The sequence below is a fragment of the Zingiber officinale genome, unplaced genomic scaffold (assembly GCF_018446385.1).
Source record: "Zingiber officinale cultivar Zhangliang unplaced genomic scaffold, Zo_v1.1 ctg232, whole genome shotgun sequence".
NCBI lineage: Eukaryota > Viridiplantae > Streptophyta > Magnoliopsida > Zingiberales > Zingiberaceae > Zingiber > Zingiber officinale.
In genome coordinates this window covers 341,103-359,271 of record NW_024589907.1, presented here as the reverse complement: position 1 = coordinate 359,271, position 18,169 = coordinate 341,103, and the positions used below count along the sequence as shown (strand labels likewise).

Below are 18,169 nucleotides of genomic sequence, written 5' to 3'. Positions count from 1 at the left end.
GGCCGGCCCTAGCTTGAACTCAAGCTTAGGTGGTCGGCCCTATTAAAATAAAAAGGAATTTTATTTTTTAAATTTTTCTCATGTGGATAACATGATTTAAAAGAGAGTTTAAAAATTTAAATCTTTCCTTTTATAAGATTCTACAAAAGATTAAGAGAAGAGTTAAATCTCTTTCCTTATTTGTAGATTAAAAGGTTGATTTTAATTTTGGTAAAAACTTTCCTTTTAATCATGTTCATGATTTAAAAGAGAGTTTAAAAATTAAATATCTCTTTTATAAAGCTTCTACAAGGATTAAGAAAAGATTAGATATCTTTCCTTATTTGTATATTGGAAGATATTTTAATTTTTAAAGATAACTTTCTTTTTATCCACATGGTTAAAAGAAATATTTTAATTTATAAAATTTCCTTTTTATTGACCATCATGAAGGGAAAATTATTAGAGAATTTTTTTTTTAAATTTCCGGAAATAAATTAGGAAAGTTTTAATTCTTGATTGAATTAAATTTCCTTTGTTTGGTTTAAAGTGGCCGGCCACATTGTTGATGAGAAAAAAATATTTTTAATTAAATAAATTTTCCTTATCAATGGCAAAAGAATTAAGGAAATTTTTATTTAAATTTCCTTATTTGCCAAGGCCAAGGATTATAAAAGAGAGGGTAGAGGTGCCTTCATGGTGAACAACTCTATTATTTTTCCTCTCTCTTTTTCTTCCTTGGTGTGGCCGGCCATCCTCTCCTCCTTTCTTCTCTTTGATGGCCGAACCTCATCCTTCTTATGGAGACTCATATGGTGGCCGGATCAAGTTTAGAGAAGAAGAAGAAGAAGGAGAGAAAGAAAGCTTTGTTTCTAGCATCCCTTGGAGCATGGTGGTGGTGGCCGAACCTCTTCATCCTAGAAGAAGTTTTGATGGCCGAAACTTGCAAGGAAGAAGAAGGTGCTTGGTGGTTCTCATCTCGGAAGATCGTTGCCCACACAACGTCCGAGGTTAGAAGAGGAATACGGTAGAAGATCAAGAGGTTTTTCTAAAAGGTATAACTAGTAATTTTTCTTTCCGCATCATACTAGTTATTTTTGGAAATAATACTAAATACAAGAGGCATACGATTCTAGAGTTTCGAATTTGTTTCGATATAGTGTTTTTGTTTTTCTTTTCCTTGTGATTTGATTGTTCTTTTCGGTTAACCTAAAGTTATTTTAGGAAATTAAATATTAGCTTTCTATAAAAGGTTTTGTCTAGTCGGTGGTGGTTGCTCCCATATCCAAGAAGGCCATGTGCCTCGCCACGTCAGTACTGGGAACCGATTATGAAAATTAATATTTAATGGAATTAATAACTTAAGGTGACTTGGGTCGAACGTGTTAAGTTCCGCAGGAGATCCAAGTCAAAACCTAAAAGAACAAATAGATTAAGTTTTGGATCAAACGTGTTAAGTTCCGCAGGCGATCCAAAATTTAATTTAAAAGAACACATGGTAGCTAGGAAAAGGTTCAGACCTTTGTATAAAATTTTTGTACAGTGGAACCTCTAGGCTTTCCGAGTAGCAACCAACAATTGGTATCAGAGCTAGGGTTTTGCCTCTGTGTATTTGGTATTAGTTTAATTATGCACATGTCATACATAATTTAGGCAGGATAATAGTAGGATGTGCTAACTTTGTGGATGCAGGATCCAACTATTATGGCTTATAGTTTTATGTGTGTGATTGGACCCTTGGACATGTCAAGGGCATTTATATGTGTGTGCATGATTGTATTATAAAATATAGTAGGAGCTGTATTTAGTTTTATTAGGATTTTATTTTTGATCTAGATACATGTACATTCCTTTTATGGAATATAGGATCAAAATTGTAAAATTCTATTTATGTCGCGGATCGAATCTTACAAAGTGTGGAACCTTCTAAGGACCAGAGGCGCAGCGGAACAAGGAGCAAGATGGATGCGACAGCTAGACCCGGTGGCGGTGGCCAAATATGGCAGCAGCTTGGGATGACAACACACGGAGGACAACTAGAGATAAAAGTCATAATAGTTGAAAATTAGATTTTCTATTTATTGCTTTTATATTGTGTTGTGCATGTTAGTTTACAAGTTTAGTAGGCTAGCATAGTTAAAATTCCTCATTAATAAATAACTAAGTGGGAGAGAGATTTTAAGTAAATCCCATGGTCTCCATTCTTGGTTTGTAAGTGATGCAAACAAGCTTGCGTTGGCTCGAGTGCCTTCCTCCATGATGGATGAGCTAGTTTGCAGATCACTAGAACAGACTTCCATTTTGGATGACTATAGGAAGTTAATTAAGAGCGTGTGATCTTCCCAATAGAAGGGCATAATCTTATTAATGGACTTAGTGTCAAGTAATGGTATACACTTAGACACATCTAATAGTATCCTCCCATCGGAGTCACTATTATTATTTGTGTGACCAAATGAAACCAACTATTAATTTGTCATAAAACTAGGTTGACAAGATAATAAAATTAAAGGGTTAAAACCCCTCTTACAAATGATTGATTTTGTATACGTCCACACTAACGTGGCATACAAAATTAACGGTGTTTGAGATAATTTTATTTGTCATAAAGTTACGTTGACAAGATAGTTAATGGGTAAAACCCTCCTCTTACAAATGTTGATTTTGTATACGTCCACACTAACGTGGCATGCAAAATTCACGGTGTTTTGAGGTGTTGGTAAATTTAAATAGTATTGTTAGAGGAATCAATATTATTTTAAATTTAGAAGTCTTGACCAAATATTTGATTAAAGATAGACCAACTATTAATTTTATTCGTCATAAAGTAAGGTTGACGAGATAATAAAATTAAATGATAAACGTCGCTCTTTGAATTTGTATACGTCCACACTAACGTGGCATACAAAATTCATGGGGATTTTTAAGGAGTTGGTCTTAACCAAATATTTTTGTGATTCTTAGGATGATGGTCAATCCCTAGCTGATATACTTTAGGATAGACTTAGTGGTCCCAATTATAATTGATTGGAAATAGGATTTGGACATTAAGGTAGACTGTTCTCTTAGAACTAAGAACAATATAGGTGTATTTTATTCATTAGTTGAAACATGTTTAGTGGTGTTATCTACCAGAACCTGGAGTGTAGATACAGATGCCATTAATCATGTCCGCAATTCATTGCAAGGTTCCAGGAAACCCGACAACTAAATGAAAATAAAAACACCGTCCACATGGGCACTGCTGTAAAAGTGGCAGCTGTTGCAGTGGGAGATGTTTATCTTTTGATAAAAATAAAACATGAATTTTTGAGTAATTGTCTTTACGCACCAAGTTTAGAAAGATTTCGTTTCTAAACTATTCAAAGAACATGATATTCGCCTCTTTTAATAACAAAGTTGTTATTAAGGAAAAGAGGAAGTTATGTTCTGGCACGTTGGTTGGCAATTTATAAATCCAAAATCTCTCACGATGCAACAAATGGAAATTAGTAACACATCTTCTAACTTTAAGAGAAAGTAACCTTCGGAAATGAACCAATTATATCTTTGGCATCTAAGGCTAGGTTATATTAACTTGAGTATGATTCATTGGTAGCTGATGAACTTTTGGGTTCATTAGTAGTGGAAATCTTTCCAACCTGCGAGTCTTACTTGGAAGGAAAAATAACCAAGAAGCTTTCAAGTCTAAGGGGTATGGAGTCAAAGATATGTTGAAATTGGTTCATTCTGATTTGTGTGATCCTATGACTGTCCAAGCAAGAGGTTGTTTCAAATATTTCGTCTATTTTATAGACAACTATTTGATATACGGATACATTTACTTGATGTGCCACAAGTCTAAGTGCTTTGATTAGTTCAAAGAATATGAGGCTGATGTGGAGAAATGTCAAGGTAAAAGTATCAAGACACTACGATGAGATCGAGTGGCAAGTACCTCTTGGGAGAATTTAGGAGTCACTTATCAGAAGTAGGGATTCAATCCCAACTAACTACACCTAGGTATATCCCAACAGAATGGTGTAGAAAAAGGAAGGTATAGGATTCTTATGGAAATAAGTAGATTGATGATGAGTTATTTAGAAAATTACCAAATTCATTTTAAGGATATACTCTGGAAACGGAAGTGAACATAGTACCTTCCAAAGTCAGAACTCTCTACTCATATAGAATTACTGAATAGGTGTAAGCCTATTTTGAAGCATATTCGGATTCGGGTAGTCCAGCACATATGATGAAGAGAGACAATGATAAGTTGGACAGGAATTCACTTGTTTGTGGGATATCCTAGAGAAATGAAAGTAGGTTTATAGTCTTAAAAATCAGAAGGTTATTGTTAGCATCAATGACTGATTTTTAGAAAAGGACTATGTAATAAACCTCATGCCCATAAGAAAATTTGTTCTTAAGGAAATAATAAAAGACATGTCTAATCTAGTACCAATTGTACAAGATGAGATACCAGAAGGAAACTGCAACACGTATCACAAATGATACATAATTGCATAAAGTGCCTCATCGTAGTGGGAGGGTTGTTAGGCAACCTAAAAAGATTTATGTTTTGGGAGAGTTTTTGAACTCAATCCCTGGAGGACATGAACCTGATCTCCGGACATATGACGAAGCACTCCAAGATAAAGATGCAATATCTTGGCAAGGAGTAATAAATAACAGAATTAGAATATATGTATTCTAATAAAATCTGGAAGCTTATAGAACCACCAAATGGTATAAAAGCCTATGGGTGTAAAAAGGTCTATATTAGGAAAAGAGGAAGGTAGAAACTTTCAAAGCAAGGCTAGATGAAAAAGGAAACTTTTTCACTGGTAGTCATGCTTAAGTCTATCCGAATTTTTTTATCTATTTGGCAAGTGGATGTCAAGACAGCATTCCTTAATGGAAGTCTTGAAGAAAACATCCATATAAAGCAACCAGAAGGGTTCATTGCAAAGAGCTAAGAGCATCTTGTGTAAGCTCAATCAGTCTATGGACTGAGGCAAAGCTTCAAGGTCTTGGAACATCCGGTTTATCAAAGTAATCCAGATCTATGGATTTAGTAACCGGATAAGTCTTGTGTATACAAAAGATGTGATGGAAACGTGGTAGTATTTCTTGTACTATACTTAGATAACATTTTTGGTAGTTGGAAACAATATCAAAATGTTGTCAGAAGTAAGGGTATGGTTGTCCAAACAATTCGATATAAAGGACTTGGGAGAATATATATATTCTTGAGATCAAAGTAATAAGGGATCGCAAGAAAAGAATATTTTACTTATCTCAAGCTTCATACATCGGAAAAATCCTTGCTCGTTTTAAGCATACAAAACTCCAAGAAAGGTTTCTTACCTTTTCAGGATGGAGTAACTTTATCTAAAGATATGTCTCTGTAGACATCAAAGGAGATAAAGGAAATAAAGGCAGTTCTTTATGCTACGGCTGTTGGAAGCCTAATGTATGCTATGCACGAGATCAGAAATATGTTTTGCCAAGGGCATAGTTAGCAGATTTCAAAGTAACCCTGGACAAGGACAATGGACTGCAGTAAAGCATATATTGTAGTACCTTAGAGGCACTAGAGATTATATGCTAGCTTACAAGGCAGTTAATTTAGTCCTTGTGGGTTGCATGGATTTTGACTTCCAATCAGATAGGGGCAATAATAAGTCAACCTCGGGGTTTTGTGTTTACTTTAGGAGGTAAAGTCATAACTATGGAAGAGTGATAAGCATAGGTGTTTTTCTGAACTCCACCATAGAAGCTTAGTATATGGCAAGCCTCTGAGGTAGCCATAAAAGCTGAATGACTCAATAACCTCAAGATAGATTTAGATATGATTTCTGGTTTGTCTAAAAATTATTACAATTTATTGTAATAATGTTGGTGCAGTAGCAAACTCGAAGAAACCATAAGTCTATAAGGCAAGTAAACACAATAGAGCGCAAGTACCACCCAATACGAGGAATCGTATAAACGAGGAGAAGTTGTTGCCGCCTAGATTGCATCAGGTGATGACCTATAGATCCTTTCACTAAGGTCCTTAAGGCAAGAGCTTTTGATGGGCATGTTGAAGGGATAGAAATCAGATGTATGGCAGTAGATATGGCAGCTTAGTCTTTTAGTATAAGTGGGAGATTGTTAGAGTGTATACTAAAAGCCTAGCTTTTGGTATAAACATTTATCTAGAAATAAGAATCACATTGGTCAAATGTCTACATTTGTGATAAATGTAGTTGTTCAATTAATTTATATTGTAGATAACATGGTGTGTGGTGTCACACACAGAGGATCATGTTATCAGTACCTTATAAATTATAAACAGTAGCTCACGACCAAGATGGAAAGGAACAAACCATTTGAAGGTCGTAGTGTAATTAGGTATTAGTTTATCTTAACTATATAATTACACTAGTACACTTAGAGTGTATTGAGTAGGACCATTAGAGGTCGTTTCTTTTATACTGACTTTATAAAGAAACAAAGACCTCAGTTATTATGGAAGTGTGTGCTCTTAATCCTAATATAATAACAAGCACATATATTTGATATTTATTTCTTTAATTTATCAATGGGTGAGATTTAGTTCGATGAATCAATAAGCCCGATAAGTTGGGAAATGATATCACTTATAGTGTGTGTTGTTGATTATAGAAGGAAACTGTGTCCTAGAGATACTAGGTTGAGAATGTCCCCAAGAGGAGCTCAAAAGGATTGTCATGTTAAACCCTGCAGGTGGACTTAGTCCGACATGACGATGAAGTTGAGTGGTACTACTCTTGGAGCTAGATATTAATTAAGTGAGTTGTCAGTAACTTACTTAATTAGTGGACATTTGTTATCTTAAACACAGGGAGACTAACACACTCATAATAAGAAGGAGCCCAAAATATAATTTGGAATTGGTGCGGTAGTTCAATAATAGTTCTCTAGTGGAATGAATTATTATTGATAAAATTAAGTTGTGTGTTCGGGGCGAACACGGGATGCTTAATTTTATCGGGAGACCAAAACCAATTCCTCCTCTCGGTCCCTATCGTAGCCTCTTAATTATAGAGTACTATACCCACCTATACCCACCTTCTTACCCATCCTATAGGGGGTCGGCCAAGCTAGCTTGGAGACCAAGCTAGGGCCGACCATGTTTTGGTTCATGGGTGAATTCATGTGGCCGGCCCTATTAAAATAAAAAGGAATTTTATTTTTTAAATCTTTCTCATGTGGATAACATGATTTAAAAGAGAGTTTAAAAATTTAAATCTTTCCTTTTATAAGATTCTACAAAAGATTAAGAGAAGAGTTAAATCTCTTTCCTTATTTGTAGATTAAAAGGTTGATTTTAATTTTGGTAAAAACTTTCCTTTTAATCATGTTCATGATTTAAAAGAGAGTTTAAAAATTAAATATCTCTTTTATAAAGCTTCTACAAGGATTAAGAAAAGATTAGATATCTTTCCTTATTTGTATATTGGAAGATATTTTAATTTTTAAAGATAACTTTCTTTTTATCCACATGGTTAAAAGAAATATTTTAATTTATAAAATTTCCTTTTTATTGACCATCATGAAGGGAAAATTATTAGAGAATTTTTTTTTTAAATTTCCGGAAACAAATTAGGAAAGTTTTAATTCTTGATTGAATTAAATCTCCTTTGTTTGGTTTAAAGTGGCCGGCCACATTGTTGATGAGAAAAAAATATTTTTAATTAAATAAATTTTCCTTATCAATGGCAAAAGAATTAAGGAAATTTTTATTTAAATTTCCTTATTTGCCAAGGCCAAGGATTATAAAAGAGAGGGTAGAGGTGCCTTCATGGTGAACAACTCTATTATTTTTCCTCTCTCTTTTTCTTCCTTGGTGTGGCCGGCCATCCTCTCCTCCTTTCTTCTCTTTGATGGCCGAACCTCATCCTTCTTGTGGAGACTCATATGGTGGCCGGATCAAGTTTAGAGAAGAAGAAGAAGAAGGAGAGAAAGAAAGCTTTGTTTCTAGCATCCCTTGGAGCATGGTGGTGGTGGCCGAACCTCTTCATCCTAGAAGAAGTTTTGATGGTCGAAACTTGCAAGGAAGAAGAAGGTGCTTGGTGGTTCTCATCTCGGAAGATCGTTGCCCACACAACGTCCGAGGTTAGAAGAGGAATACGGTAGAAGATCAAGAGGTTTTTCTAAAAGGTATAACTAGTAATTTTTCTTTCCGCATCATACTAGTTATTTTTGGAAATAATACTAAATACAAGAGGCATACGATTCTAGAGTTTCGAATTTGTTTTCGATATAGTGTTCTTTTGTTTTTCTTTTCCTTGTGATTTGATTGTTCTTTTCGGTTAACCTAAAGTTATTTTAGGAAATTAAATATTAGCTTTCTATAAAAGGTTTTGTCTAGTCGGTGGTGGTTGCTCCCATATCCAAGAAGGCCATGTGCCTCGCCACGTCAGTACTGGGAACCGATTATGAAAATTAATATTTAATGGAATTAATAACTTAAGGTGACTTGGGTCGAACGTGTTAAGTTCCGCAGGAGATCCAAGTCAAAACCTAAAAGAACAAATAGATTAAGTTTTGGATCAAACGTGTTAAGTTCCGCAGGCGATCCAAAATTTAATTTAAAAGAACACATGGTAGATAGGAAAAGGTTCAGACCTTTGTACAAAATTTTTGTACAGTGGAACCTCTAGGCTTTCCGAGTAGTAACCAACAGATATTAGTGTCGATAAAGCCCCTGGTCCGGATGGCTATAATACAAAATTTTTCACAGCGACTTAGGACACAATAGGGGCTAATTTCATCATGGCAGCAAAGAAATATTTCATTAATGGTCAACTTCTCAAACAATTGAATCATACGTTGATAGCCCTCATCCCTAAATCTGATCATACTCTAAGGGTTTCAGATTTTAGACCTATTTTATGTTGTACGATTTTCTATAAGGTCATCCTTAAAGTATTAGCGGCAAGATTGGCAAAAGTTATGGATATCTTATTGGGTTCGGCTCAAGTGACTTTCATCAAAGGCAAGTCCCTAGGTGATAGCATTTTCCTGACTCAAGAATTATTGAGAAAGTATGCTCGGAAATGAATTTTTCTCTAAGGTGTATGATCAAAGTTGATTTGTGCAAGGCTTTTGATACGGTTAATTGGAGTTTTCTTATGTCTACACTTGTTGATTTTGGTTTTTCCCAATAATTTTGTGGATGGATAAGGGAACGCATAACTACGGTTTCTTACTCCGTTAGTCTAAACAATGGATTGTATGATTTCTTTAGCGGAAGAAGAGGCTTGAGACAAGGTGACCCCCTTTCTCCTTTGTTGTTTGGACTATGCTTAGAAGTGTTCTCATGCTCTATGAAAGATATCTCAAGGTTAGATGCTTTTCATTATCATCCAAAATGCCAAGAAGTAGAACTCACGTATCTTGCATATGCCGATGACCTTTTGTTATTTGCGAGGACAGATATTTCTACTCTTAACCTCATTATGGATTGTCTAGCAGTTTTTGGTGATAAAGAGGGCCTTCGAGCAAATCCTATGAAATCCAACATCTACATGGTCGGGGTCATTAATCAACTAAAGGAGGAGGTATTACATATAATCAGGTTTCAACAAGGCACTTTCCCCTTTTGATATCTTGGTATTCCATTGGCAACAGAAAAATTGAGGATTGCAAATTATGAGACACTTCTTGACTCAATTACAAGGAGGGTTCTATCTTGGCTGAAACACACTCTTTCTCATGCCAAAAAATTGGAACTTGTAAGATCGGTACTTCAAAGAGTTGAATGTTTTTGGTTGTCTATCCTACCAATACCAAGTGGGGTTATTGATAAAAGAGCTGTGATACTCATCTAGAATTTTCATCTAGAAAATTCATCTAGATAGACACATAAATGATGGGACCCACCATTTCACTTTTTGTGGGCCCATCATTTATATGTCTATCTAGATGAATTTTCTAGATGAATTTTCTAGATGAAAATTCTAGATGAATATCATTTCTCTTGATAAAATTTATGACATCTCCCGCTCTTTTGTATGGTCAACAAAACATTCCGCAATCTTTTGGGCTACAATATATCTACCCAAAGAGTAAGGAAGATATGGTTTACGTGATTTGCAAGCATGGAATATAGATCTCCTTTCTCGGATTCTATGAAATATTCAAAACCGAAGGGAGTCTCTTTGGGTGAGATGAGTTCATCACCATTACCTTCGGAATGTGGATTTTTGACAATGGAGAAGTAAGAACATAATTTTTAATCTTTTTGAAACTCATGGTCTTATTATTTCTCGCAAAAAAAAAAAAACAACTAGCAACTACCCACATCTCTTTCCTTGATACTAAAATGGGTCAAGGAACAATAGCGCTTTAACCACATATTTCAACCAAGCTTCTCAATTTTTCTGATAAAATGGGAGATATCAAAACACTATGTTCTTTTTAGGCCTTCTCAATTATGCACACCCTTATTTAAAAAACATAGGAAAAATTAGTAGCTCTTTGTATAATAAAACTTTCTTAACAAGACAAAAACACTTTAATCAACAAGATGTAGCTCTTGTCCAACAAATAAAATAACTAGTTAAAACAATTCCAATATTGGCTTTATCATTAGATTCATATTATTTAGTTATTAAGACAAATGACTGTGAATCTTGATGGAATGATATTTTATTCCCAAAACTTTTAAATATGAACCTAGAAGCTCTAAAATCTTATGTAGTTATGCCTTTGAGAAATACCAAGAAAAGGGGCACCTTACTTGTCTGGACTATTTGTATGTAATAAATAAGAAATTACTATTAGAACTGACTGTGAAGCTATTGTAAAATATAATCAACAAACACAAGACTTACGAAAAGGTTTAGGACATAAAAGATAGCTTAAATTTATAGATACTATTATTAATAAAGGTTTATGCATCCACTAGGAAGACACCAAAGGAATTAACAATTCTTTAGTAGATACATTATCTCATTTATTACACTAATTTTACTTTTTTTTTTAGACAATGGATCGACTATAGAAGGTACACAATTTTGCTACTAAGATATTAAGGTTTGGAAACCAAGAATTATAGCAATTTACACAACATAAAGATCAATTCCATTCTACATTTAGAGACAAGTTAGATCACATTCAATATTGTCTTATTGATAACATTTGGCACATTCCAACTATTCCTAATAGTTCTGGACATAAGATTGTAGTTATTAGCACTTTATCAAACTACTTTCTGACAACCATATAGAAACCAGCTGGTAAGAAAATTTCTTGTTATGTAGTTTTCTCTAAAACACAAGCTAGTGTCTATGTTACTTGGAAAGAAACAAATGTGGGAATACAAGGTTTAGAACATTTCTTCTTTAAAGAGTATTATTCTTTTGAAGAGACTTTCATTGCCGCTAAGATCCAACTTGGTCCTAATTTCTTTATTAGTACCTTATTAAAGACAATAACTTTGGTTAAAAGCCCGACTACTTCACAACCTCGTGATTTTTCGATTTCCCCTCAAACATATGCACAAATTATCGAAGGAACTCATAAGCCTCCTTCCTCTCCTACACCTTCAACAGACAAAAAGCTTCATTGACCTACTTACTTAACATTGGCTCAATTAAAGAAGCAAACTGCTACAACACAACTCAAAGAACTACAGAAGCACATTTGTTGAGCCTTCCTAGCACTACTGGATGACATTAATTCTTATATCCGAAATTTAGCAGAGAGGTCGACATTATAGAATTTCATTGAACTATGCGAAGTCTTGAAAGCTTTCCATAAAAATCCCCCTCCTAGGATAACTATTACCTATGAAGCAGAATTTAGATCAAAACTCAAATGCCAGAAGCTTGGCCCAGCCTATGAAGATTCTACTAAATATGGATGTTCGTGTCAACTTCTATACTCTTTCCACAAAGTTAATTTAGATTATGAAAAGTATACATCAACCTCGTATAAAGGAAGGCTAGTCACTCCTTCCACTTTAATGGACTATGAACTTCTCTATAAAACCTAGATACATGACATAGACTCAATCAAGGATTTTTTTAAAAAACTTTGAATTATTATTTCTCTTGTCCTTTTCATAGTATGTACTTTTGACAGTTCTCCTCCTAAATGGATTGATCTTAAAATAGAACCAGCTAGACATCTGGTTCAAATCGATATAAATGAAGTTGGAGGATATCAAGCTGAACTTGAAAATTATCCTTCCGATCTAGAACTTGATTGGGAAGCTCCTCCTACTTTTGGCGATCAACTAAAACATCGACGAGCTTCAGTACAAGGAATCAATTGGGCTTGGGACCTCTTGACAGACCCTGACAATTACCTACTAGTAGAAGACACATATACTGAAAAAATCTATTGGATGATACGAGCACAAGATTTTTTTCCTTTCTCTTTTAAGACACAACATACCACTTTATTCTAACATTACCAGCGAAAAACTAAAAGGTTATGCAACAAGAGACTAGCCAATTCAACTCTCTCCGCCAGAGCATACAAAGCAGCTCTACACAGAAGCATGAATCTAAATCCAACTGGTAGCTCTTAGACTCCTTTAGATTTCACAAGAGAAAATAATTTGGATAACATGATGAAATCCTAAACCAGCCTAACAAATACAGTTACATAGTAACTCATCCATTACTTCAGCCATGACATTTTTCTCCACTCATTCCAATAGAAAACTTTACCTAAATGTCAGTCATGAAGTTTTTCTCCACTAAAATCACAACAGCACCACCACTAAAAATATTACAGTATCTCCACTCATCCAAAACATCAGCCATGACATTTTTACCTACCACCTCTCTCCGAAATACTTTTTAGCCAGAGTCCTCTCCTCTCTCTCACCACCTATCTCTCCTTAATGCTCTATGGACAGATCCCTCTTTCCAACATGCATAATCTCTATTCTTCCTTCCTGACAATCTCCTCCTCTTACGCTTATAAAAAGCAATCACCCTCTCAGCTCAAAGGTATCTGCCATCCTCTCTAATCTCCAACGCAAGTGTTCTTTCTCAAGTAAGTTTTCTAGTGCGCTTAGTTGTCCCTGTAAGTTTGTGAGTTTTCTTTATGTATTCCTTGTAAAATATGTAATATGTAAATCTTTGTAAAATTTGTTCTTTCTTCTTGTAAAAATTCTCTATTAAATAAAGATCTGTCTTACTAAAAACTCCTTTACCTAGTCAGGAAGGACTATACTCTTCCTTAGTCCTTTTCATAGTAATCAATAAGTGAACAATAACTATATTAAACATGTGAGATTCTCTAAAAAATAAATAAAAAAAATATAAGAATAAGAGAATATTCTCTCACCTGATCAAGTGTCTCTTCAAAGCTAATATTTTCCCTTGGAGATGGAAAATTCATCCACCCGGCTTCATAAATTTACAAATTCTTCCTCAACTAGTTAAAGAATGAAATTGGCTGATATCATATCGATACTAAGTAATATAGATATCATTATAGAAGAAATTGATTATTGAAATGATAATTAATACGACAGAAGTACAAACTATCAATTCTTTTTTTACATCGAAATCCTTAAAAGAAGTCCATGGGTATTAGAATCCTTAAAAGAAGTCCATGGGCTCATATAGACTTTTGTACCCATTTTAATCCTTATATTGAGAATTACAATATCTCTCACCTGATCAAGTGTCTCTTCAGAGCAAAGCAAACCAATTCTTAGACTTAAAAAGAAAATTAAAATTTTACCATACTATTTTTTTACTATTGTTATTTTATTCTACTTATTCTTACCAAGACACCATAACAATAAAAGAAAATTACGTTTTTAATCCTGTAACTTATATTTTTTTTCAATTTTAATCATGTTATGAGTCAATTTACATTTTTAATCTTTTAACTTGTAATATTTTTTAATTTCAATCCCTTTTCTTCTAAAATTAAAATTTTTTAACAAAAAATGATAAATTGTAAATTAAATTTGAGAATTTTGATTTTTTATGACTCATGTGTTTTTTATATTCCAATCATAAACTAAACATTTTTCGTTAAAAAATTTTAATTTTAGAAGAAAAAAGACTAAAATTAAAAAATATTATAAGTTACAAGATTAAGATCATAAATTAACTCATAACAAAATTAAAATAAAAAAAAATATAAATTACAGGACTAAAAATATAATTTTCTCTAACAACACCAACGACGTCACCAGGTTTTAGATCATTCACATACTTCACGATCTGCGTGCATCCAAAAATCCCCATTATCCATCCATAGTGTGTAATGTATTAAACCCCAGACCAAACCCCAACTGTTTTAGCGATCCTACGGACAATCAACAGCGAAACAAACCGTGAAATATACAGATAGAAAACTCGAAGTCGAATTTAATCGACCTCCTCCATCTTGCTCTCCTCGTTCCCCTCTTCCAACGCCGGCATGTCGGTGTCCTCGCCGCCGGCTTCATCCTCCTCGTCAATGCTGAGCCCCAGCTTCAGCATCCTGTGAATCCTCCCGGCGAAAGTATTCGGATCCTCCAAGCTGAACCCCGAAGTCAACAGCGCTGTCTCGTACAGAAGCAGCACCAGGTCCTTGACCGACTTGTCGTTCTTGTCCGCCTCCGCCCTCTTCCGCAGCTCCTCCATGATCCCATTCTCAGGATTGATCTCCATCGTCTTCTTGCTCGACATGTAGGCGCCCATGCTGCTGTCCCTCAGCGCCTGCGCCTTCATGATCCTCTCCATGTTCGCCGTCCACCCGTACTCGCCGGTCACCAAGCAGCAAGGCGAATCCACGATTCGATCCGAGACCACCACCTTCTCCACCTTGTCGCCCAGGATCTCCTTCATCGTCTTGCAGAGGCTCTCGAAGGCGGCTTTCTTCTCTTCCTTCTTCTTCCTCTCCTCCTCCGTGTCTTCGAGGTGGAGTCCTTCCTTGGTGGCGGAGACGAGCTTCTTGCCGTCGTACTCTTTCAGTTGCCCGACGGCGTACTCGTCGATGGCGTCGATCATGAAGAGCACTTCGTAGCCTTTCTTCTTCAGTTTCTCCAAAAAGGGGGAATTTTCGACTGCTTTTTTGCTCTCCCCGGTGATGTAGTAGATCTCCTTCTGCCCCTCCTTCATCCTCGTAACATAGTCCTTTAGGCTCGTCATCTCCTCCCCGCTTTTGGTAGAGTAGTAGCGGAGGAGCTCCGCTAACTTGGCCCTGTTCTGGCTGTCCTCGTGGATGCCGAGTTTTATGTTCTTGGAGAAGGCCTCGTAGAACTTGTTGTACTCGTCTTTGTTCTCCGCGATCTCGCTGAACATCTCGATGCATTTCTTCACGAGGTTCTTGCGGATGACTTTGAGGATCTTGTTCTGCTGCAGCATCTCGCGGGAGATGTTGAGCGGCAGGTCGTCGGAGTCGACGACGCCCTTTACGAATCCAAGGTACTCCGGGATGAGCTCCTCGCAGTTGTCCATGATGAAGACACGCCGGACGTAGAGCTTGATGTTGTTCATCTTCTTCCTCGTGTCGAAGAGATCGAACGGAGCGCGCTTAGGCACGAAAAGGATCGCTTTGAACTCCAGCTGCCCCTCGACGGAGAAGTGCTTTACGGCGAGGTGGTCCTCCCAGTCGTTCGTTAGGCTTTTGTAGAAAGAGGCGTATTCTTCCTTCGTAATCTCCTCCGGCTTCCGAAGCCAAATCGGTTTCTGCTTGTTGATCAGCTGCCACTCGTGCGAGACTTCCTTCACTTTCTTCTTCTTTCCTTTGCTCTCCTTGCCCTCGTCGACCTCCTCGACCTCTCCTTCCTCTTCCTTTTTCGACTCGCCCTCATCCTCGTCGTCGCTGATTTCCTTCTCGGTCGTTTTCTCAGTCCACAAGTAGATCGGATAGCTGATGAACTCGGAGTGCTTCTTCACCAGGTCCTTGATTCTTCTCTCTTCCAAGTATTCCAGCTGCATTGAGATGACAATTTAATAATTCAAATCTAAGTTCATTAAAAACACAAGGCAAATAGTACCTGATCTTCTTTGAGATACAGAGTGATCTTAGTGCCGCGGCCGAGTTGCTCGCCGGAGGTGTCCCTGGTGACGGTGAAGGAACCACCGGCTTGTGATTCCCAGACGTACTGCTTGTCATCATTGTGCTTGGTTGTTACGATAACCTTCTCGGCGACCAGGTACGCAGAGTAGAAGCCGACGCCGAATTGACCGATCATGCTCACGTCCGCACCGGCTTGCAGGGCCTCCATGAACTCCTTGGTGCCCGACCTTGCGATCGTTCCCAAATTATTCACCAGATCTGGGGAAGAAAGTGTATAGTAAATCAAAAATCACGAAATTTCCAATCATTGGAGCAAGATTAGTTGATCCGTGGGTAAAATTGCTAGAGATTTGCGTCTGATCAATGATGCAACAAGAAATCTGAATGGAAAAGGGGGGATTACCTGCTTTGGTCATGCCGATGCCACTGTCTACGATGGAGAGCGTCTTATTCACCTTGTCCGGCACCAAGCGGATGAAGAGCTCCGGCTGAGCGTCCAGCTTGCTCTTGTCGGTAAGCCCCTCAAATCTGATCTTATCCAGGGCCTTCGATCGAACCATAACATTTCAGTAAAAAAAAAAAACAGAATCAAAAGAGGATGAAATAGCATTCACGATGAAACTCACATCGGAAGCGTTGCTGATCAGCTCCCGCAAGAAGATCTCCTTGTTGGAGTAAAAGGTGTTGATGATGAGGCTGAGCAGCTGGTTGATCTCCGCCTGAAACGCGAACGTCTCGGTCTCCCCCATCTGCACGTCCGCCATTGCCGCGATCTGGAGAAACTAGCTTCGCAAGTGGGAATCGGATGCTTCGAGAGCTTGTACGCGATAACTCTAGTGCTTGCGCGGAGACGGAAGAGGACGAACGCTTTTATAGGGAGGTGGGAGCGGTCTCCAGGGGCTTCTGGAGACTTCCCGCGACGCCACACCCTTTGATTTCGATCGTCTTATTATTAACCCGTAATTAATCCTCCGTTTATTCTTAATCTACTAACTCCAGAAGTTGGAATCGAGCTCTCTAGGCTCTGCCAGATGGAGAAGGAAATTGGTAGGCAGGGTGGAGAGAGATTAGGATCGGATATTTTCTTGAAACTCGATTTGATTTGTTTGGATTTTATAAAATTTAATAAACTTAAATTTAAAATCCTCTCAGTGATATGTTGCCACTCTACACGATTTCAACGGCAGCACTTATCAGAATTAAAAAATCCTTTCCCTCCAAAAATTTAAACATTTTGAGCCATCCTCATCTCCTAGAGGTGGTAATGATCATCTTCATCAATTAACTCCCTTGCTACTGCACGCATCACCTCGCCGAACTTATCTATCGCCACTCATCAACAATGTATTCTCCGTATATATGTCCTAAATATTTTTCTTTTCGATTCAAATGTTATAATTTTAAAGTTTATACAACGCTTTTGTGTGTAGTCCTACTATGTTGTAGCAGCTACGATTTTGTAACTACTGTAATATTTTAGTATAAGAACATTGTAAGAGTTATGATTTCGTAGCTGCTATAATATTCTTAGACCAGAATGTTATAGTAGCTACAGTAGTTGCTACAAAGTGGTAATCATGTTGTAGTAGTTACAAAATCATAACTGCTACAATATTCTTAGATCAACACGTTATAACAGCTACGATGTTGTAGTTGTTACAACGTGCTTAGACTACACCATCATGTTATAAAAAAACTACGAAATCATAACTGCTACAATATTTTTAGATTAGCATGTTGTAATAGTTATGAATCATAACTGCTACAACGTGCTTAAACTAGCATGTTAAGTTTATTTTATTGTTTAAAACTAATATTGTAATGTATCACTAAGATATTAAGTATTTGTTTACATAATTAAATGACGTCTAGTGCTTCAACCTCCCTTAAAAGCTCTACGCCTCTACTTCTCATATATATCATAAAAAATTATAATGGAAAAGCAACGTTCCCCAATTTAAATTGTTCATATTATCACTAGAACCAAATGAATGACATATAGAGTTGATAAGTAGAAGCACATTTGTCTGGACCCTAGACATACTGTAAAATGCAAACATTAGAGGTCTTGTACAAAATATGTTTGACAATTGAGACTATTATGCTAAGTGTTTCATCATTCAAATCAAAAAATTAGATTCATAAGAAAAGATATTGCACTGATTTTAGGACTTCCAGCTCTTGATGATAAAGT

At 36.5% G+C, this 18,169-nt stretch overlaps 1 protein-coding gene across 1 annotated transcript; it reads right to left on the bottom strand.

Annotated features, from left to right (window-relative positions):
- Nucleotides 1–14,047: 14,047 nt before the first annotated feature.
- LOC122037086 (heat shock protein 83-like) lies at nt 14,048–16,818 on the bottom strand. The gene is made up of 4 exons (XM_042596560.1): nt 16,602–16,818; nt 16,379–16,520; nt 15,953–16,233; nt 14,048–15,887 (listed from the first exon to the last, which is right to left on the bottom strand). The coding sequence occupies exons 1-4, from the start codon at nt 16,737–16,739 to the stop codon at nt 14,337–14,339; spliced, it is 2,112 nt and encodes a 703-aa protein (XP_042452494.1). The 5' UTR covers nt 16,740–16,818; the 3' UTR covers nt 14,048–14,336.
- Nucleotides 16,819–18,169: the final 1,351 nt, after the last annotated feature.